The following is a 23,794-nucleotide window of genomic DNA, read 5'->3' on the forward strand; positions in this document are numbered from 1 at the left end:
ATTCTATGGAGTGGGACCAGCATAAACAAACACCTTTACCATGCCATGTAAACAGCCAGGGGCCATGTAAACAGCCAGGGGCCATGTAAACAGCCAGGGGCCATGTAAACAGCCAGGGGCCATGTAAACAGCCAGGGGCCATGTAAACAGCCAGGGGCCATGTAAACAGCCAGGGGCCATGTAAACAGCCAGGGGCCATGTGAGCAGCCAGGGGCCATGTAAACAGCCAGGGGCCATGTAAACAGCCAGGGGCCATGTAAACAGCCAGGGGCCATGTAAACAGCCAGGGGCCATGTAAACAGCCAGGGGCCATGTAAACAGCCAGGGGCCATGTAAACAGCCAGGGGCCATGTAAACAGCCAGGGGCCATGTAAACAGCCAGGGGACATGTAAACAGTCAGGGGACATGTAAACAGCCAGGGGACATGTAAACAGCCAGGGGCCATGTAAACAGCCAGGGGCCATGTAAACAGTCAGGGGACATGTAAACAGCCAGGGGCCATGTAAACAGCCAGGGGCCATGTAAACAGCCAGGGGCCATGTAAACAGTCAGGGGCCATGTAAACAGTCAGGGGCCATGTAAACAGCCAGGGGCCATGTAAACAGTCAGGGGCCATGTAAACAGCCAGGGGCCATGTAAACAGCCAGGGGCCATGTAAACAGCCAGGGGACATGTAAACAGTCAGGGGCCATGTAAACAGCCAGGGGCCATGTAAACAGCCAGGGGCCATGTAAACAGCCAGGGGACATGTAAACAGCCAGGGGCCATGTAAACAGCCAGGGGACATGTAAACAGCCAGGGGCCATGTAAACAGCCAGGGGACATGTAAACAGCCAGGGGCCATGTAAACAGCCAGGGGCCATGTAAACAGCCAGGGGACATGTAAACAGCCAGGGGACATGTAAACAGCCAGGGGACATGTAAACAGTCAGGGGACATGTAAACAGCCAGGGGCCATGTAAACAGCCAGGGGCCATGTAAACAGCCAGGGGCCATGTAAACAGCCAGGGGCCATGTAAACAGTCAGGGGACATGTAAACAGCCAGGGGCCATGTAAACAGTCAGGGGACATGTAAACAGTCAGGGGACATGTAAACAGCCAGGGGCCATGTAAACAGTCAGGGGCCATGTAAACAGTCAGGGGCCATGTAAACAGTCAGGGGACATGTAAACAGTCAGGGGACATGTAAACAGCCAGGGGCCATGTAAACAGCCAGGGGCCATGTAAACAGCCAGGGGCCATGTAAACAGCCAGGGGCCATGTAAACAGTCAGGGGACATGTAAACAGTCGGGTGCCAGCCAAATTAGCACAAGTCACTGATTAGTGAAAAGACCCTTTAATTGACATTCATTTTTGAAGAGAGTGAGGAAGGTTATCCTCGGCACAGCTTTATATGAAAGGCAGACATACATGTTGTCATGAGGTCTGTGGAACTAAACTGTAATGATGGCAAGAGAACAGGGCCGGTCCTTAAATGGTTAAAATCATGTGTGTAAGATGTTAGGGAAAGCTTAGGGTTAACAGTGTGGGTAAATTCAATCTGTAAACCGTAACCCTATCTGGGGCCAACTGTTACAGAACACAGTGTACACGTCCACAAATGGGACAAGAGGGCTAGCAATCCAATAACCGACAATGGCCCTTCTATTACTCACTGCCAAACGCTGACCTTTTACTTGCTCTGTGAAATCGGATAACAATACCCAGGTTTACTGACCAGGACACGGGCAGCATGATGGATGGGTGGGTGGGTGGATAGATGGTTGTGGGTGGATGGAAGGACTGATGTATGGATAGACGGGTGGAAGTGTGGAAGGTTTAGCAGACATGGGCTACATTCGGTCGTTCTACAATGATTCTGTATTCTGCTGTTAGCTCCTATACTTCTTATGGTAGCAACTAACAAAGTTTAACTACAAATTCTATTGGTAATGCAGCATTTCTCACCCAGGAGTACAAGAAAGTGATTAATAAATGGTAACTAGATATTATTTGTTATTATTCTGATTATTTAATCTCCCTCAGTTCTGGGTGTGAAGAACCAGCAGTGGAGTACAGATACTCTGTAGAGGAATTTGACCGTATGATGTGGTTGCGGCTGAACTTCTTCGGACCCAATCCACCTGAGAAATCCGTGAAGTTCGTGAGGAGTCTAGTGTTCAAGACCCTGCTATACCGGGCAGAAGGTGACGGTCAACTGCCACGTTGGGTGGACCTCCACCGGCAGCTACAGTTGCGGGACAGAGAGAGCCCAGTCTCCATTCCCCAGCGGCAGCGTGAAGTGCCGGGAATTGGGAGCCCAGTCTCCATTCCCCAGCGGCAGTATGAAGTGCAGGGAGAGGAGAGCAGCGTCTTCCCTCCCCAGCGGCAGGCTGAGTTACAGAGAGGTAGTTGTTCCTGCCCTCCAGCAGCAGAGTGGAATGCCGGGAAGGCAGTGTGAAGTACAGGGAGAGGAGAGCAGCCTCCTCCCTCCACAGCGGCAGGCTGAGTTACAGGGGGCAGAGGTAGTTGTTCCTGCCCTCCAGCAGCAGAGTGATATGCCGGGAAGGCAGTGTGAAGTACAGGGAGAGGAGAGCAGCGTCCTCCCTCCCCAGCGGCAGAGTGATGTATTGGGAATTGGGAGCCCAGTCTCCATTCCCCAGCGGCAGAGTATCCTACAGGGAATAGAGAGCCCAGTCTCCTTTCCCCAGCAGCAGGACTCTGTATTGGCAGCAGAGACAGTCGGTCTCCCTCCCCGCGGCTGGAAGTATATATGGGAGAGGAGCTTGTTACCCCCTCTCCCCAGCGGCAGCTTAACATACCAGGGGAAGACTGTAAGCCCCACAACTGTGCAGATGGGACTGTGGTCTCTGCACCTACAGCACAGGGTGTAAGGACAGTCAGTCCTGTTCCCCAACGACCGGGCTGTTTAGCCAAAGGGGAGACAGTCGGTCTCCAGCAACCAGGCTCCAACCAGACTACTCCCGTGGTAGTGCTGGCACCAGGGCAGAGTACTGCTGGTCTCTGCCCACTCAGCAACCCACCAAGGCAACCTACCAGCCCCCCACACCGATGTGGTGAGGCACCTGAACCTGGACAAAGTTCTCCTCTACCCAGGTGTAGTAACCATTTATTGTGGGTGGGCTGTACTGCTGATTGTGTTTTGTGGGTGGGCTGCTGGACTAACAAGGGCACTGACCGGCAGGAGGTCAGATACCCTGTTAGTCTGTTTGGAAAAGGGGAGAGATGTGACGAGACCAATCTCGCCACATTGCATTGGAGGAGCCTGGTTGCCCACCGGGTGCCTTGGGATTATGGACCCGGTGAGGTCTGGCCCTTTGAATGCTGTATGTGGGCTGGCCCGCCAAACAGACTTATTCTGGGACTAATGACTGGCAGTCCCGTCAGCCCCACTGGACCCGGAAAGGTCCAGTCATGTCTGCCGGAGCAGGGAGTAAAAGGGGGGCAATTGTGAAGAATCCCCCTCCATTCATTTGGTACTTTCCCTCCCTGCTACTTTATTCATGGATTTATTACTGTGATGAAGTGCCCTTCGCCACTTGTGCCTGGAGAGGACTGCATGCCCGCCTCTTGCCCTGTGACTATGGACCCTGGGAGATTTGGCCCGTTCAATTCAGTATGATAGGAGTTATGTATTTTTGTATCCTTTTGTGTTTTACTGGTAACATGTGCTCAATGGAGTCTGCCTCTATCCCTGGATATAATTGGATTATTTTCCCCTTTGTCTCCAGGATAGAGGGCTCTGTAAAACCGGTTTGGGCCAGATAGCCATGCTGCCAGCCAGGCCCCAAAAGATACTTTACTTCTGAACCCCTGGTCTGATTCATGCCATTTTCTGATATGTTGTTCCCCTGAATGGATTGATTGTGAATATATAATGTTTATGTGAATGTGATGTATATTTTAGAAGTTATGAATATGCTGTAAAAACTGTATTTTTCCTGCCTGTGATAAATTACATTAACCCAGGGCCGGATTAACATAGGGGCTGATGGAGCTGCAGCTCCAGGCCCAGGCCCATGGAATAGGCCCATTGGTTTTAAAAAAAAAAAAAAAAAAAAAAAATTTTTTTTTTACATTTTTTTTTTTTTTTTTACACACTACTCTTAGGGTTGCCAGGTATTTCTCATGTATTTCTTAGGGTTGCCAGGTATTTCTCAGAAGTATTTATCAGGTATTTGAGGCTGCCTAGCCGGTGCCGGTATTGCAGTAATACCGGCAATACAAATGTCTGTCTCAGTATAAACATAGTTTATTCTGCAATACCAGCGCCGGCCAGTAGGGGTCGCTGTTTGTGTGGAGAGAGGCAGTGATAAGAAGTTACGGCATCTCCCTCCCTGCATCTCTCTACTCACTGATCCGTGGGGACCAGTTCTGCACAGAGAGTCCAGACAGCAGCTCCGAGACATGGGGACGCTGAGACATTGGGACACTGGGTAACATGGGGACCCTGAGCATGGACGTCCGCAGGAATTTTTCCGGGGGGGAGGGGGGACATAATTGTAATGACATCCATGCTTGGCCCCTTTTTGACAGTGTCACGAAAGGGAAGGAGCATAGTCATTTTCACATAAAGCCAGGGTGAATAGCGTTTTCACAACTATGGTGTCAGGAATATATGTTTGTATTCCTTACACTATAGTGTTCCTTTCATCAAATTACAGGAACATTCTGGTCACCATAACAACTTTATCTAAATGAAAATGATGTGATGCAAGGAGGCCCCTGGGTGCTCTTTCTTTGAAGGGGTTAAACCGCTCTCAAATGGTTTACCCCCAAAGGCTTCCTTCAGCTCCAGATCTCCAGGTCGCTCAGTGGTATTCAACTTCTGAAACAGAGTGTCAGGAAGTGCAGATTGACGTCAGGCATGGTTGCTGCAGATTGGCTAGAGTGGTCAGCTGACCCTCTAAGCCAATCGCTAGTTCCCGATTCATAAAAATGTTTTACGTTTTTATGAATGGGGAGCTACTCATTGGCTTAGAGTGCTAGCTGACCCATCTAGCCAATCAGCGGCACCCCTACCCAGCGGCCCTCTGTGTTTCCTGACACTCAGTAAATAAAAGTGAACACATTAACACTGATATTGTTTGTTTTTACCTGGGGAGATGAGAAGGTCCAAAGTTTCCCTGCCAGGCCCAGGTACCAACGCCTAATGATGTGGTGTCCAGAATGAAGTGCTCCAATCTCATTTTCTTCTCCTTCATTTGACACAGTCTTCTTTGCCTTCTGAGGCTCCTTCTGCTCCTTTACCTTTCTGCTACTTTCTGCTTATTTTGCGCCCTTCTGCTCTCTTTCTGATCCCTTTCTGCTCCTTGATGGCCCTTCCTGCTTCTTGATGGCCCTTCCTGCTTCTTGCATACCCTTCCTGCTTCTTACTGCCCTTCCTGCTTCTTTCTGCCCCTTCCAGCTTCTTGCAGCCCCTTGCTGATCCTTTCTGTTCCTTCTGATTCTTCCTGCCCCTTCCTGCTCCTTGCTGCCCCTTCCTGCTCCTTGCAGACCCTCCCTGCTCCCTCTTCCTACTCCTTGCTGCCTCTTCCTACTCCTTGCTGCCCCTTCCTACTCCTTGCTGCCCCTTCCTGCTCCTTGCTGCCCCTTCCTGCTCCTTGCTGCCCCTTCCTGCTCCTTGCTGTCCCTTCCTGCTCCTTGCTGTCCCTTCCTGCTCCTTGCTGCCCCTTCCTGCTCCTTGCTGCCCCTTCCTGCTCCTTGCTGCCTCTTCCTACTCCTTGCTGCCTCTTCCTACTCCTTGCTGACCCCTCTTGCTCCTTGCAGACCCTTCCTACTCCTTGCAGACCATCCCTACCCCTTCCTGCTGCCCCTTCCTATTCCTTGCTGACCCCTCCTGCCTCTTGCAGACCCTTTCTGCTCCTTGCTGACCCCTCCTGCTCCTTGCTGCTCCTTCTACTTTACCCTCCTGTTCCTTGAAAACCTTTCGACCCCTTCCTGCTTCTTGCTGCCCCTTTCTATTCCTTGCTGGCCCCTCCTGCCCCTTGCAGAACCTTTCTGCTCCTTCTACTTTACCTTCCTCTATGCGGTCTCCCCCACCCCCCATCCCTCACTTACCTGCTCTGTAGGCTGCCTCTGTGCTGCTCCCCTGCGGTTTCAGTCATGAGAGAGAGGCAGGGATAAGCTGTAGCTTCCTGCCTTTCTCCATTCACAGCGCCACCTACTGGCCAGCGCTGGTATTGCACTGTATTCTCACACTAAAACGAAAAATAGCAGCACAAGCTGAAAAATCCGGGGGGGCCAAGTACCCCCTTTACCCCCCCATTCGGATGCCCATGACCCTGAGACACTAGGGACACAGTGGCCCCATGTCTCCCAGTGGCCCCTAGTCTGTGTCCCCATGTCTCCCAGCCACTGTCCCTAGTGTCTCAGTGTCCCCATGTCTCCCAGTGTCCCCATGTCTCTAAGTGTCCCCTAGTGTCCTAGTGACATCAGGACACATGGAGACATGAGGACACAGACTCAAAGGGACACTGGGAGACATGGGGATACAAACACTAGGGGACACTGGGCGACATGGGGACACTGAGAGGCATGGAGACACAGGGAGACATGGGGACACTGGGCGACTGAGACATAGGAGACATGGCAGTGTTCCCATGTCTCCCAGCCAGTGTCCCTAGTATCTCAGTATCGCCATGTGTCCCTGGTGTCTCTCAGTGTCTGTAGTGTGCCAGTGTCCCTAGTGTCTCAGTGTTCCCTAGACTCCCAAAGTCCCCTAGTCTCCCAATGTCTCTGTGTCCCCATGTCTCCTAGTGTCTCAGTGTCCCCTAGTATAAAAGAAAAAATCTCAGGCACTCAATGTGATAGATTTAGGCAGGTTTATTGGACACCGCAACGTTTCGACCTGTACCCAGGTCTTTATCAAGTCTCCAATGTCCCCTATGTATCAGTGTCCCCTATGTATCAGTGTCTCAGTGCCCCATGTCTCTCAGTGCCCATAGTGTCTCTGTGCCCGTAGTGTCTCTGTGCCCGTAGTGTTTCTGTGCCCGTAGTGTCTCAGTGTCCCCTAGTATAAAAGAAAAAAATCTCAGGCACTCACTGTGATAGCTTTAAGCAGGTTTATTGGACACCACAACATTTTGACCTGTACCCAGGTTTTTATCAAGTCTCCAGTGTCCCCTTTATATCACAGTATTTCAGTGCCCCATGTCTCCCTGTGTCCCCTCGTGTCTGTCACCCAGTGTCCCCAAGAGTCTCAGATTTCCCAGGCCTCCCAGTGTTCCCTAGTATCTGTGTCCCCATGTCTCCCAGTGTCCCAATGTCTCTCAATGTCCCCTAGTGACATGGGGACACTGGGAGACATGAGGACACAAACACTAAGGGACTGGGAGACATAGGGACACAGACATCCCCCCTTTTTGTGTATGTTCGCCCTTTCGGACGTTCTGGTTATGTGATTTGTGTCAGTAGCCCACCCTTTTACCGCATCCATAGACTTCCTGCTTTACTGGACACTGCTGTTAGGGGGTATGGGTTTACTTGAAAGATGAAAGCATGAGATTAGCAAAGGGTATGTGTTTTCTCATAGTTGCATCCTATGAGTTTCCCTACAGCATCATCTCCATCAGATACATGACGCTTAGGAGGTAGGACTGTTTTAGTGTTTTTGGTCAATAAGATTTTGTAATTAGGCCCATCATAATTATCAGCACCAGGCCCACTGGGCTCTTAATCCGTCCTTGCATTAACCCATTGTGTTCAGTAATTATATCACAGGCAGAGGGGAGGATTTTATATGTTTGTGCTGGGTGTGTTTTATGTTTTACTGTAAGGGATTGGTTACATGTTGTCCCTCCCTGTGGGATGTCCCCTTGCATGGGGACTTGCATAAAAGTCTGTGAGTGTTAATTAAAACAGACCACTGCTTGACCCTCAACACGGAGCCTTGTCTCGTTCTTGGGGGGATTTACTGTATGCTGTTAGAGACTGATTGCCAGGAGTGTAAGCTGATTGTCTGCTTTTCCTGTTCGTCTGCTAGCAGCTACCAGTGAGGTTCCAGTTCGGGAGTTGGAGTGCTATTTTGTATCCAGTTCGGGAGTTTGGTGCTCTGCAGTAGCTGTGCCTGTATCTCTGGAAGCGGAAGATCTACTAAACGGCTTTTAACCCCTTTTATGCCTGGGGGTGCCGTTACACTGGGGTCTCCCAGGCATTCTCAAGAACACAGGATTGCTGACCATAAATAGTAAACTTAAAGGGAAACTCCACTGCCCAAATACAAAAATATTTGTTTTGTAGAAACCATGCATGTATTTAATTAGGATTTTATTTTATTTATTTTTTTATTGGGGGTAAATCTAAAACCAGCTTGTAACAGCGGCAGGTCTCTTGTCTGCAGCCTTTGCAAGCCGTCCACTGAGCTAAACAACCAGGAAGTAACAGGACCGGTTGTGCAACAAGGTTAGTTTATAAAGGTGACAATTTCTATAGAAATTTGTACTTTTTATCAAATGAAAAAAGAGGGTACACTCTTCACATAAAGAATTTCAGAAAGCTAAACTGTTGAAGGGGTCTGGCGTTAAAAAAAGAGCAACTCTCCAGATCCCAATGCAGTGACGGTCAGACAATCCTTTTTATATATTACAAACAGATCAGCTACATTAGGCCACAGACAGATAAACTTGTGTTTTTGTGGCAGACCATACCTTGCTTTGTCCAATGTGGCGGAAGGTGTCTTACCAATGGCTCCGAAACCGACTCCGACCGCCAGCCCCTCTGAAAGACATGAAAAAAAATAATTATTCAGGAGTTATCATATTTAGGGAACTCCAAACATGATTCATAGAAACATAGAATGTGACGGCAGATAAGAACCATTCGGCCCATCTAGTCTGCCCAGTTTTCTAAATACTTTCATTAGTCCCTGGCCTTATCTTATAGTTAGGGTAGCCTTATGCCTATCTACCCTTATACCTAGAACAGCACGAAAACAAGATGTACTGACATATGCGTCCAAAAGGGGCCCAACTGAAACATTTACCTATAAATGGAACGAGGGTTCTGCGTCTTATATCTGCAATATCTCCAAATAACGTTATTGTAATTTCCATCATATATATTAACAGTCAGTGGGTATATACACATTCCACAACAATACAGATTGCTCCCACTAATGACGTCCAGATTGTAGCAGCGAAAAGGACTATAGACTCCCCCTGTTCCATATGCTTAGTTCTATCTGCAGAGCACCCAGAGCAGAGCCTCTCACTACATACCCTGCAGAGCACCCAGAGTAGAGTCTCTCACTACATCCCCTGCAGAGCACCCAGAGCAGAGCCTCTCACTGCATACCCTGCAGAGCACAGCCTCTTACTACATACCCCGCAGAGCACCCAGAGCACAGCCGCTACCTACATCCCATGCAGAGCACCCAGAGCACAGCCGCTACCTACATCCCATGCAGAGCACCCAGAGCACAGCCTCTCACTACATCCCCCGCAGAGCACCCAGAGCACAGCCTCTTACTACATACCCTGCAGAGCACCCAGAGCACAGCCTCTTACTACATACCCTGCAGAGCACCCAGAGCACAGCCTCTCCCTACATACCCCGCAGAGCACCCAGAGCACAGCCGCTACCTACATCCCATGCAGAGCACCCAGAGCACAGCCGCTACCTACATCCCATGCAGAGCACCCAGAGCACAGCCTCTCACTACATCCCCCGCAGAGCACCCAGAGCACAGCCTCTCCCTACATCCCCCGCAGAGCACCCAGAGCACAGCCTCTCACTACATACCCCACAGAGCACCCAGAGCACAGCCTCTTATTACATACCCTGCAGAGCACCCAGAGCACAGCCTCTTACTACATACCCTGCAGAGCACCCAGAGCACAGCCTCTCACTACATCCCCCGCAGAGCACCCAGAGCACAGCCTCTCACTACATCCCCCGCAGAGCAGCCAGAGCACAGCCTCTCACTACATCCCCCGCAGAGCACAGCCTCTCCCTACATACCCTGCAGAGCACCCAGAGCACAGCCTCTCCCTACATACCCTGCAGAGCACCCAGAGCACAGCCTCTCCCTACATCCCCCGCAGAGCACAGCCTCTCCCAACATATCCCGCAGAGCACAGCCTCTTCCTACATACCCTGCAGAGCACCCAGAGCAGAGCCTCTCACTACATCCCCCGCAGAGCACAGCCTCTCCCAACATATCCTGCAGAGCACAGCCTCTCCCAACATACCCTGCAGAGCACCCAGAGCAGAGCCTCTCACTACATCCCCTGCAGAGCACCCAGAGCAGAGCCTCTCACTACATCCCCCGCAGAGCACAGCCTCTCCCAACATACCCCGCAGAGCACAGCCTCTCCCAACATACCCTGCAGAGCACCCAGAGCAGAGCCTCTCACTACATCCCCTGCAGAGCACACAGAGCAGAGCCTCTCACTGCAAACCCTGCAGAGCACCCAGAGCAGAGCCTCTCACTGCAAACCCTGCAGAGCACACAGAGCAGAGCCTCTCACTGCAAACCCTGCAGAGCACACAGAGCAGGGCCTCTCACTGCAAACCCTGTAGAGCACACAGAGCAGAGCCTCTCACTGCATCCCCTGCAGAGGCCAGGGCTTTGTTATATTGTGATAGCTCCAGCAGACTGACAACCCTGAAGGTTGAATGAAATCACATGAATCTCCAGATAGCACAGGTTAAGCTGATCATTGCCATGCAGTTATGGTTTGGCGGAGTCTGTCGCTGTAGAGTGCTCAAACATTGTCCTGTATCAGACCTTGGTTTAGTCATGGTGTCACATGGTGGACAGCCGCCATGACATCACATAGCTGAGAAGTTCTAATATGCAAGAGGGATGTCAAGGATCGTAAAGCACATTTGGCACGGATGGATATCAACGATTCAAGCAACAAACGACACAGAGATGCACAATATTCAGGGCTTCCAGCTTCCATTCTCAGACCATAAAATGCCCTTTTGTAATGTTTAAATGTGGATTCATAGAGCAGGTCTGGTAAAGATTCCAAGTAAGGTGACAAGGTATGAGAAGCTGAAGGGGCAGATACCTACAGGCTGGATATTAACCAAAGGTAAATTAACACCTGGTGGGGGGGGGGGGGGGGTGAATGGCTCACGTGGAGGACTAGACACTTTAATGTTTTAACAGAGCATTCTCTGTGTTCTCCTCACACTACTGGCCCACAATCCTAGTGCCTTATACGCAGCATAAACTGGTACTTATTAATTCAGGATAAACTAGAGCCCTAATTACACAGATAACGACAGGCACTTATTGTGACGGACCGCCTGGCATCCTGACTGGGTGTCTTCACCAATCGCTGCTTCCTAGCTATCGCCAAGTATCATAACCACTGCACCAGACACCAGAAGTACCATAGCCCCTTAGCCACCGCAGTATGGCTGGAGTCTCGCCGTCCCTTCTCACCCTGGACCAAGTGAGAAGACCTCTCCTCCAAGAGAGTATAGCAGTGTAGCTCTTACAAGAGCTAGTGATTATAGCAATCCAAAGAACAACCCCAGGAGCAGGCTCTGTGTTGAGGGTAGGCTGGAACTTGTTTAATGGGGCCACAACTGGCCCTTTATGCAATCCCCATGCAAGGGGCACTCCCAAATACACAGATCCAGGACACCCCCACACATAATAGATTAATCCCTCCTTTGTACCTGGGAGATAATTGAGTCAAGCAGTGAACTAAACTCAATTATCTCCAGACACAAAACATAAAACCCCCAAAATACATTTAAAACATACAAAACCCCCACAAAAGTTACATCCCCTGATAGCTCTGATCAGGGTGACCAACATATTCAAAAATCACCCAGATCAGTTCAGAGGTTCAGGAATTTCCTGGAAGACATTTATTTATTCAGCCTAGTTCGGTAGTTTAAAAAGTGAACAAACTACCGAACGGAATCCATAGTTCTACCCTGGAGCTTGTTCACCTTATTCAGACAAACGATTCCACCGAACAGTGTCTTCCTAAGTGTTATAAAACCGAACGAAGGCGATCATGGAAGTCCAGCGGTGTTCGGGAGTTTCAGTATCCGAAAATAGTTCCATGAACTCGACAACCAAACATCGCTGCCTGTTTTCATGCGAACAAGATGGTCGCCACCTCGTGGTCGTCCACAGGAATTGTGGCCACCCAGACGAACATTTAGAACACTGCGGTGGAAATGTTACAAAGTATCAATTAGGTTTAGCAAGCTCCAGGGTGGTCTCTGGTTCGTGCTGTTGCTCAGTAAACTAACCATATAATCCCAATTACACAGATAATGACCGGTAGTATTAATACAGTATAATCTACAGCCCTAATTACACAGATAATGACCGGTAGTATTACTACAGTATAATATATAGCCCTAATTACACAGATAATGACCGGTAGTATTAATACAGTTTAATCTACAGCCCTAATTACACAGATAATGACCGGTAGTATGAATACAGTATAATATATAGCCCTAATTACACAGATAATGACCGGTAGTATTAATACAGTATAATCTACAGCCCTAATTACACAGATAATGACCGGTAGTATTAATACAGTTTAATCTACAGCCCTAATTACACAGATAATGACCGGTAGTATTAATACAGTATAATCTACAGCCCTAATTACACAGATAATGACCGGTAGTATTACTACAGTATAATATATAGCCCTAATTACACAGATAATGACCGGTAGTATTAATACAGTTTAATCTACAGCCCTAATTACACAGATAATGACCGGTAGTATGAATACAGTATAATATATAGCCCTAATTACACAGATAATGACCGGTAGTATTAATACAGTATAATCTACAGCCCTAATTACACAGATAATGACCGGTAGTATTAATACAGTTTAATCTACAGCCCTAATTACACAGATAACGACCGGTAGTATTAATACAGTTTAATCTACAGCCCTAATTACACAGATAATGACCGGTAGTATTACTACAGTATAATATATAGCCCTAATTACACAGATAATGACCGGTAGTATTAATACAGTATAATCTACAGCCCTAATTACACAGATAATGACCGGTAGTATTAATACAGTATAATATATAGCCCTAATTACACAGATAATGACCGGTAGTATTAATACAGTATAATCTACAGCCCTAATTACACAGATAATGACCGGTAGTATTAATACAGTATAATCTACAGCCCTAATTACACAGGTAATGACCGGTAGTATTAATACAGTTTAATCTACAGCCCTAATTACACAGATAATGACCGGTAGTATTAATACAGTATAATCTACAGCCCTAATTACACAGATAATGACCGGTAGTATTAATACAGTATAATCTACAGCCCTAATTACACAGATAATGACCGGTAGTATTAATACAGTATAATCTACAGCCCTAATTACACAGATAATGACCGGTAGTATTAATACAGTATAATATATAGCCCTAATTACACAGATAATGACTGGTAGTATTAATACAGTATAATATATAGCCCTAATTACACAGATAATGACTGGTAGTATTAATACAGTATAATATATAGCCCTAATTACACAGATAATGACTGGTAGTATTAATACAGTATAATCTACAGCCCTAATTACACAGATAATGACTGGTAGTATTAATACAGTATAATATATAGCCCTAATTACACAGATAATGACTGGTAGTATTAATACAGTATAATATATAGCCCTAATTACACAGATAATGACCGGTAGTATTAATACAGTATAATATATAGCCCTAATTACACAGATAATGACCGGTAGTATTAATACAGTATAATCTACAGCCCTAATTACACAGATAATGACCGGTAGTATTAATACAGTATAATCTACAGCCCTAATTACACAGATAATGACCGGTAGTATTAATACAGTATAATCTACAGCCCTAATTACACAGATAATGACCGGTAGTATTAATACAGTATAATCTACAGCCCTAATTACACAGATAATGACCGGTAGTATTAATACAGTATAATCTACAGCCCTAATTACACAGATAATGACCGGTAGTATTAATACAGTATAATATATAGCCCTAATTACACAGATAATGACCGGTAGTATTAATACAGTATAATCTACAGCCCTAATTACACAGATAATGACCGGTAGTATTAATACAGTATAATCTACAGCCCTAATTACACAGATAATGACCGGTAGTATTAATACAGTATAATCTACAGCCCTAATTACACAGATAATGACCGGTAGTATTAATACAGTATAATATATAGCCCTAATTACACAGATAATGACTGGTAGTATTAATACAGTATAATATATAGCCCTAATTACACAGATAATGACTGGTAGTATTAATACAGTATAATATATAGCCCTAATTACACAGATAATGACTGGTAGTATTAATACAGTATAATCTACAGCCCTAATTACACAGATAATGACCGGTAGTATTAATACAGTATAATATATAGCCCTAATTACACAGATAATGACTGGTAGTATTAATACAGTATAATATATAGCCCTAATTACACAGATAATGACCGGTAGTATTAATACAGTATAATATATAGCCCTAATTACACAGATAATGACCGGTAGTATTAATACAGTATAATCTACAGCCCTAATTACACAGATAATGACCGGTAGTATTAATACAGTATAATCTACAGCCCTAATTACACAGATAATGACCGGTAGTATTAATACAGTATAATCTACAGCCCTAATTACACAGATAATGACCGGTAGTATTAATACAGTATAATATATAGCCCTAATTACACAGATAATGACTGGTAGTATTAATACAGTATAATCTACAGCCCTAATTACACAGATAATGACCGGTAGTATTAATACAGTATAATCTACAGCCCTAATTACACAGATAATGACTGGTAGTATTAATACAGTATAATATATAGCCCTAATTACACAGATAATGACTGGTAGTATTAATACAGTATAATATATAGCCCTAATTACACAGATAATGACCGGTAGTTATTAATACAGTATAATCTACAGCCCTAATTACACAGATAATGACTGGTAGTATTAATACAGTATAATATATAGCCCTAATTACACAGATAATGACCGGTAGTATTAATACAGTATAATCTACAGCCCTAATTACACAGATAATGACCGGTAGTATTAATACAGTATAATCTACAGCCCTAATTACACAGATAATGACCGGTAGTATTAATACAGTATAATATATAGCCCTAATTACACAGATAATGACCGGTAGTATTAATACAGTATAATCTACAGCCCTAATTACACAGATAATGACCGGTAGTATTAATACAGTATAATATATAGCCCTAATTACACAGATAATGACCGGTAGTATTAATACAGTATAATCTACAGCCCTAATTACACAGATAATGACTGGTAGTATTAATACAGTATAATCTACAGCCCTAATTACACAGATAATGACCGGTAGTATTAATACAGTATAATATATAGCCCTAATTACACAGATAATGACTGGTAGTATTAATACAGTATAATATATAGCCCTAATTACACAGATAATGACCGGTAGTATTAATACAGTATAATCTACAGCCCTAATTACACAGATAATGACCGGTAGTATTAATACAGTTTAATCTACAGCCCTAATTACACAGATAATGACCGGTAGTATTAATACAGTATAATCTACAGCCCTAATTACACAGATAACGACCGGTAGTTATTAATACAGTATAATCTACAGCCCTAATTACACAGATAATGACTGGTAGTATTAATACAGTATAATATATAGCCCTAATTACACAGATAATGACTGGTAGTATTAATACAGTATAATCTACAGCCCTAATTACACAGATAATGACCGGTAGTATTAATACAGTATAATCTACAGCCCTAATTACACAGATAATGACTGGTAGTATTAATACAGTATAATATATAGCCCTAATTACACAGATAATGACTGGTAGTATTAATACAGTATAATATATAGCCCTAATTACACAGATAATGACCGGTAGTATTAATACAGTATAATCTACAGCCCTAATTACACAGGTAATGACCGGTAGTATTAATACAGTATAATCTACAGCCCTAATTACACAGATAATGACCGGTAGTATTAATACAGTATAATCTACAGCCCTAATTACACAGATAATGACAGGTAGTATTAATACAGTTTAATCTACAGCCCTAATTACACAGATAATGACCGGTAGTTTTAATACAGTATAATCTACAGCCCTAATTACACAGATAATGACCGGTAGTATTAATACAGTTTAATCTACAGCCCTAATTACACAGATAATGACCGGTAGTATTAATACAGTATAATCTACAGCCCTAATTACACAGATAATGACCGGTAGTATTAATACAGTTTAATCTACAGCCCTAATTACACAGATAATGACCGGTAGTATTAATACAGTATAATCTACAGCCCTAATTACACAGATAATGACCGGTAGTATTAATACAGTATAATATATAGCCCTAATTACACAGATAATGACCGGTAGTATTAATACAGTATAATATATAGCCCTAATTACACAGATAATGACCGGTAGTATTAATACAGTATAATATATAGCCCTAATTACACAGATAATGACCGGTAGTATTAATACAGTATAATATATAGCCCTAATTACACAGATAATGACCGGTAGTATTAATACAGTATAATATATAGCCCTAATTACACAGATAACGACCGGTAGTTATTAATACAGTGTAATCTATTGGCACTGTTGCCAGAAAGTGAATCTTCAGCGATTGCAGAACTATAGTTCCCATAATGCTTTGCCCGTCTTGTGGCTGGTACTGCATCACGAGAGTTGCATTTCTTAAGCAGCTCTTTATCCATCTATTGACCTCCCCTTCTCTGTGGGATTTCAAGACACAAGCAAATCCTGATGTTAGCTACTGCCCTAATCTGGGCTAAAGAAGTATAAATTGAGTGTGCCTTGCCAGAATAAAACCGATTACTCCCAGTACTAGATCTCGTCTGGTTATTGGGGAAAGTTAACTATAATCACACACGGTTTCAGTCTGGCTGAGAGGAGAGTTAGCAGAGGTAACTAGTTAAGTTACCCGGGGGCCGCGACAGGGAAGGAAACAGGGCAGAGAAGACAAAGACGAGGGAGAGTGGACGAATACGGTGCAGACAGGATGAAGACGGGCCAGACTGGTCAAAGACAGAGCAGTTCTCGCAGGGTGGCACGGCATTACTCATTACATCCATAACTTAAACCCTCAGCTGAAACAGATGGTTCACACAGAGAATGCAGGCAGAGTGGAGGCTGCGTGGGAGAGAAAAAGCACACAGACCAGACAACGTGTGGGCAACAAACTGGTCATAACAAGCAGCCAGCCATTCAACACAAAGTGTCATCTTCTGATAAACGGTGCAGAGTAGGGGCAATCGCCGTGGAAACCCGAGGAATCAGCGTTATTAATTCTCAGAGTAAAAACACATCATCGCTAGCTTCACAAATGTTAATGTAGTGACACACACACACACACCACAAATTGCTGGGAGTGTTATTGCTATGGAGCTGTCATGGCCCCCGGCTCGCCGTGATGTGCGGCCGTGCCCGACCAGCACAACCACACCGACTTACTGAGCTTACCTGCTCAGTGGCGAGTCGGGAGTCGCTCTGCCGGCTTCTCCTGGCAGCCTGCCCTAAAGAAAAATGGCGGCGACCACACGGCCGCCCCCCAGGGTCATACGAACGTGCGTGTGATGTCACGACGTACACGCACGTTCTGGGGTCAGAGGTCACCCTCTAACCAATTACAGCCAAAGGAGGGATGTTTAAATCCCTGTCGTGGTTTCTGGTCCTGGTTCCCGAGAGTGTGTTTTCTGTTCCTATTATTAGTATGCCCAGTATATTGACCTTGGCTATTCCTGACTACGCTGATTTCTGGTTTCCCTGACTGGTCTTGTTTTATGGTATTGTGCATTTCTGGCTTCCTTGATCTCGGCTATCCCTTGACCCTTCTCTGTCTTTAACGTATTAGTCCGGCCATTCTAAGGACCAGTTTATGTTCTGTCTTTTTACGTTCTGTCTATGTAGATGTTCTGCGTGCTGGACCACACTAGCAGTCGTGACAGGAGCTCTGTAATACACACACACACACCACACATTGCTGGGAGTGCTATTGCTATGGAGCTCTGTGATAACACCACACATTGGTGGGGGTGTAATTGCTATGGAGCTCTGTGATACACACACCACACATTGCTGGGAGTGCTATTGCTATGGAGCTCTGTGATAAATTACCAAGGGGTGTTATTGCTATGGAGCTCTGTGATACACATCATACATTACTGAGAGTGTTACTACCGTAGAGCTCTGTGATAACATTTATACACATTAATGTATTATTTTTGTTCTCGGAAGCTCTACAATACACTACAGAGGGCACTTTATCATAAAGCTCCACATCCAGGCCCGAACAAGCTGCGATGGCCATGGGCCGAAGCAGTTAGTGGAGATCATAGGATCAAAGATCTCCCTCACCAGCCCACAGGCAGCTACATGCGGCCGCCGGCTGGAGAGGGAGGGAGAGAGGACCCGGTGGAGCTCTAACCTGCAGCTCAGTCGGATTCCTCTTGCGGGATCCGGATCCGCAGGCTAGAGTTCATTCACTACTAGGACCGCCAGGGCTGGCTGCACAGCCCCCCCTGCTAGTCAAAAGGCAAGAATGGAGAGGATATAATTTTTTTTTTTGTCTGCCCAACACATAATCCCTCCTAACATATTCACACATAGAGATATATATATATATATATATATATATATATATATATAAAATTACCCTCAGTGAGTTTACAGGCAAAGAAAATTAGAAACACAGAATGTGAGGGCAGATGAGAACACCCTCACACATTCAATACGTCCAAATCTATACATAGTACAGCATCCCTCACACTGCACCACTACACACATTACGCTCCAGATACAAGCTAGATCCCAACTCTGGATTATCTAAAAAAAAATAAAAATAAACGCACGCACGCACGCACGCACACAGGCGCATTAATACATATTGCGACATTGTTGTATATGTTTATTTGTTGGTACCAGTATTCTGTAAGACCGTCTCCTATAATTCCTTCCAAGTAAGGTGTAATCAGAACAAAACTCCGGATTTATAACTTGAAGTGTAACGTAGCTGAGCCAATGTAAATCCTGGGATTATGCTTTTTTTTATGTTTTATTGATTTTGCGTTCTTGTTTCCAGGATTACATTTTGTCTTCATAAAAGCAATCTTCTCTCTTCTAAGAGCTCCTTATAATACAGGATTTATTGAACACAGATCACGTGCTGAGGATCCACAGTGCAAATAGCCCTTTATACGTGGAAGAGGTTTTATATTGATTTTGTTTCCTGCTTTTCTATACAATGCATTACTATTTATGAATCGCCAACATATTTAGCAGCGCAGTACAACAGATAAACTATCAAGTAGTTGCAACAAGACAAGGTGTTGAGGCCGTGCTCAATGCAGCTTCCATTCTTCCAGTTTATTAGTCTGTACCACATATGCTGGATGGCCATTCTATGCAGCTACCCACAATGTAAAAGATTATTATTATATGATGATTATTCAAGTGCGCAGATTATGTTTTAAAACAGAGCTTGATGTAGTCTGTGCTTTATCTCCCATAAAACACTTTCCTAACATGAATATTACTTCCCCATTTTTACACTGTACAAAAAAAAATAAAGGGAACACAAAAATAACATCCTAGATCTGAATGAATTAAATATACTTCTGAAATAAAAAAATAAAAAAATGGAAATCAAAATTTTTTAACCCATGGAGGTCTGGATTTGGAGTCACACTCTAAATTAAAGTGGAAAAACACACTACAGGCTGATCCAACTTTGATGTAATGTCCTTAAAACAAGTCAAAATGAGGCTTAGTAGTGTGTGTGGCATCCACGTGCCTGTATGACCTCCCTACAATGCCTGTGCATGCTCCTGATGAGGTGGAGGATGGTCTCCTGAGGGATCTCCTCCCAGACCTGGACTAAAACATCTGCCAACTTCTGGACAGTCTGTGGTGCAACGTGACGTTTGTGGATGGAGCGAGACATGATGTCCCAGATGTGCTCAATTGGATTCAGGTTTGGGGAACGGGCGGGTCAGTCCATAGCATCAATGCCTTCGTCTTGCAGGAACTGCTGACACACTCCAGCCACATGAGGTCTAGCATTGTCTTGCATTAGGAGGAACCCAGGGCCAACTGCACCAGCATATGGTCTCACAAGGAGTCTGAGGATCTCATCTCGGTAACTAATGGCAGTCAGGCTACCTCCGGCGAGCACATGAAATGCCACCCCACACCATTACTGACCCACTGCCAAACCGGTCATGCTGGAGGATGTTGCAGGCAGCAGAACGTTCTCCACGACGTCTCCAGACTCTGTCACATGTGCTCAGTGTGAACTTGCTTTCATCTGTGAAGAGCACAGGGTGCCAATGGCGAATTTGCCAGTCTTGGTGTTCTCTGGCAAATGCCAAACGTCCTGCACGGTGTTGGGCTGAAAGCACAACCCCCACCTGTGGACGTCGGGCCCTCATACCACCCTCTGTCTGTTTCCGACCGTTTGAGCAGACACATGCACATTTGTGGCCTGCTGGAGGTCATTTTGCAGGGCTCTGGCAGTGCTCCTTCTTTTCCTCCTTGCACAAAGGCCGAGGTAGCAGTCCTGCTGCTGGGTTGTTGCCCTCCTATGGCCTCCTCCACGTCTCCTGCTGTACTGGCCTGTCTCCTGGTAGCGCCTCCATGCTCTGGACACTGCGCTGACAAACACAGCAAACCTTCTTGCCACAGCTCGCATTGATATGCCATCTTGGATGAGTTGCACTACCTGAGCCACTTGTGTGGGTTGTAGACTCCGTCTCATGCTACCACTAGAGTGAAAGCACCGCCAGCATTCAAAAGTGGTATATCATACTTTTTAAAAAAAATATGTAATTTAACTTTTATTTAAATTGTGATCAATAAATCTCTTTTCTACTTATCCACCTTTTGGAGTCCTGCATGGTTCCTGATATTGGGTGACACCTGATCCTGAGAGGGAGATACTAGCCCCCCAAACATCAGGGGAGGCACCATTAGAGCGCATTTAACTTCAAATCATGTCAGTGCAATCTTTAGCAGGGATTATTATATATTTATCAACTGTATTAAGCTATGTTCTGTTTTATTACATTTTAGGTTCAACAGCTGTATCCCACGTGTATTACATTAATAGGGAACAGCTATACCTGCTTGATTACCGCTTGGATTAGTTGTTGGGAATACTATAGCAATACTCATACTAGGGGGAAATGACATCTCCCTTTTCTCTCGGGGTGGTCGCCACAACTAGTAATCATTCCGTGTTACACAGTGATAGAGTGCAGGATAACCAGTAATCATTCTGTGTTACACAGTGATAGAGTGCAGGATAACCAGTAATCATTCCGTGTTACACAGTGATAGAGTGCAGGATAATCAGTAATCATTCCGTGTTACACGGTGATAGAGTGCAGGATAACCAGTAATCATTCCGTGTTACACAGTGATAGAGTGCAGGATAACCAGTAATCATTCTGTGTTACACAGTGATAGAGTGCAGGATAACCAGTAATCATTCCGTGTTACACAGTGATAGAGCGCAGGATAACCAGTAATCATTCCGTGTTACACAGTGATAGAGTGCAGGATAACCAGTAATCATTCCGTGTTACACGGTGATAGAGTGCAGGATAACCAGTAATCATTCCGTGTTACACGGTGATAGAGTGCAGGATAACCAGTAATCATTCCGTGTTACACAGTGATAGAGTGCAGGATAACCAGTAATCATTCCGTGTTACACAGTGATAGAGTGCAGGATAACCAGTAATCATTCTGTGTTACACAGTGATAGAGTGCAGGATAATCAGTAATCATTCCGTGTTACACGGTGATAGAGTGCAGGATAACCAGTAATCATTCCGTGTTACACAGTGATAGAGTACAGGATAATCAGTAATCATTCCGTGTTACACGGTGATAGAGCGCAGGATAACCAGTAATCATTCCGTGTTACACAGTGATAGAGTGCAGGATAACCAGTAATCATTCCGTGTTACACAGTGATAGAGTGCAGGATAACCAGTAATCATTCCGTGTTACACGGTGATAGAGTGCAGGATAACCAGTAATCATTCCGTGTTACACAGTGATAGAGCGCAGGATAACCAGTAATCATTTCGTGTTACACAGTGATAGAGTGCAGGATAACCAGTAATCATTCCGTGTTACACAGTGATAGAGTGCAGGATAACCAGTAATCATTCCGTGTTACACAGTGATAGAGTGCAGGATAACCAGTAATCATTCCGTGTTACACAGTGATAGAGTGCAGGATAACCAGTAATCATTCCGTGTTACACAGTGATAGAGTGCAGGATAACCAGTAATCATTCCGTGTTACACAGTGATAGAGCGCAGGATAACCAGTAATCATTTTGTGTTACACTGTGATAGAGCGCAGGATAACCAGTAATCATTCCGTGTTACACAGGGATAGAGTGCAGGATAACCAGTAATCATTCCGTGTTACACAGTGATAGAGCGCAGGATAACCAGTAATCATTCTGTGTTACACGGTGATAGAGTGCAGGATAACCAGTAATCATTCCGTGTTACACAGTGATAGAGCGCAGGATAACCAGTAATCATTCCGTGTTACACGGTGATAGAGTGCAGGATAACCAGTAATCATTCTGTGTTACACAGTGATAGAGCGCAGGATAACCAGTAATCATTCTGTGTTACACAGTGATAGAGTGCAGGATAACCAGTAATCATTCTGTGTTACACAGTGATAGAGTGCAGGATAATCAGTAATCATTCCGTGTTACACGGTGATAGAGTGCAGGATAACCAGTAATCATTCCGTGTTACACAGTGATAGAGTGCAGGATAACCAGTAATCATTCCGTGTTACACAGTGATAGAGTGCAGGATAACCAGTAATCATTCCGTGTTACACGGTGATAGAGTGCAGGATAACCAGTAATCATTCCGTGTTACACAGTGATAGAGCGCAGGATAACCAGTAATCATTTCGTGTTACACTGTGATAGAGTGCAGGATAACCAGTAATCATTCCGTGTTACACAGTGATAGAGTGCAGGATAACCAGTAATCATTCCGTGTTACACAGTGATAGAGTGCAGGATAACCAGTAATCATTCCGTGTTACACAGTGATAGAGTGCAGGATAACCAGTAATCATTCCGTGTTACACAGTGATAGAGTGCAGGATAACCAGTAATCATTCCGTGTTACACAGTGATAGAGCGCAGGATAACCAGTAATCATTTTGTGTTACACTGTGATAGAGCGCAGGATAACCAGTAATCATTCCGTGTTACACAGGGATAGAGTGCAGGATAACCAGTAATCATTCCGTGTTACACAGTGATAGAGCGCAGGATAACCAGTAATCATTCTGTGTTACACGGTGATAGAGTGCAGGATAACCAGTAATCATTCCGTGTTACACAGTGATAGAGCGCAGGATAACCAGTAATCATTCCGTGTTACACGGTGATAGAGTGCAGGATAACCAGTAATCATTCTGTGTTACACAGTGATAGAGCGCAGGATAACCAGTAATCATTCTGTGTTACACAGTGATAGAGTGCAGGATAACCAGTAATCATTCTGTGTTACACAGTGATAGAGTGCAGGATAATCAGTAATCATTCCGTGTTACACGGTGATAGAGTGCAGGATAACCAGTAATCATTCCGT

The 23,794-nt window shown here is 44.9% G+C and overlaps 1 protein-coding gene across 1 annotated transcript in view; it reads right to left on the reverse strand.

The window, feature by feature from the left end:
• Nucleotides 1-23,794, reverse strand: part of SLC39A11 (solute carrier family 39 member 11) — a 308,809-nt gene that overhangs the window by 23,867 nt on the left and 261,148 nt on the right. Inside the window, exon 7 of the mRNA XM_063456363.1 lies at nucleotides 8,652-8,721. Coding sequence (XP_063312433.1) covers nucleotides 8,652-8,721 — 70 coding nt within the window. The remainder of the gene's footprint in view (nucleotides 1-8,651; nucleotides 8,722-23,794) is intronic.

This window comes from Pelobates fuscus, chromosome 5 (assembly GCF_036172605.1).
Source record: "Pelobates fuscus isolate aPelFus1 chromosome 5, aPelFus1.pri, whole genome shotgun sequence".
Classification (NCBI taxonomy): Eukaryota; Metazoa; Chordata; class Amphibia; order Anura; family Pelobatidae; genus Pelobates; species Pelobates fuscus.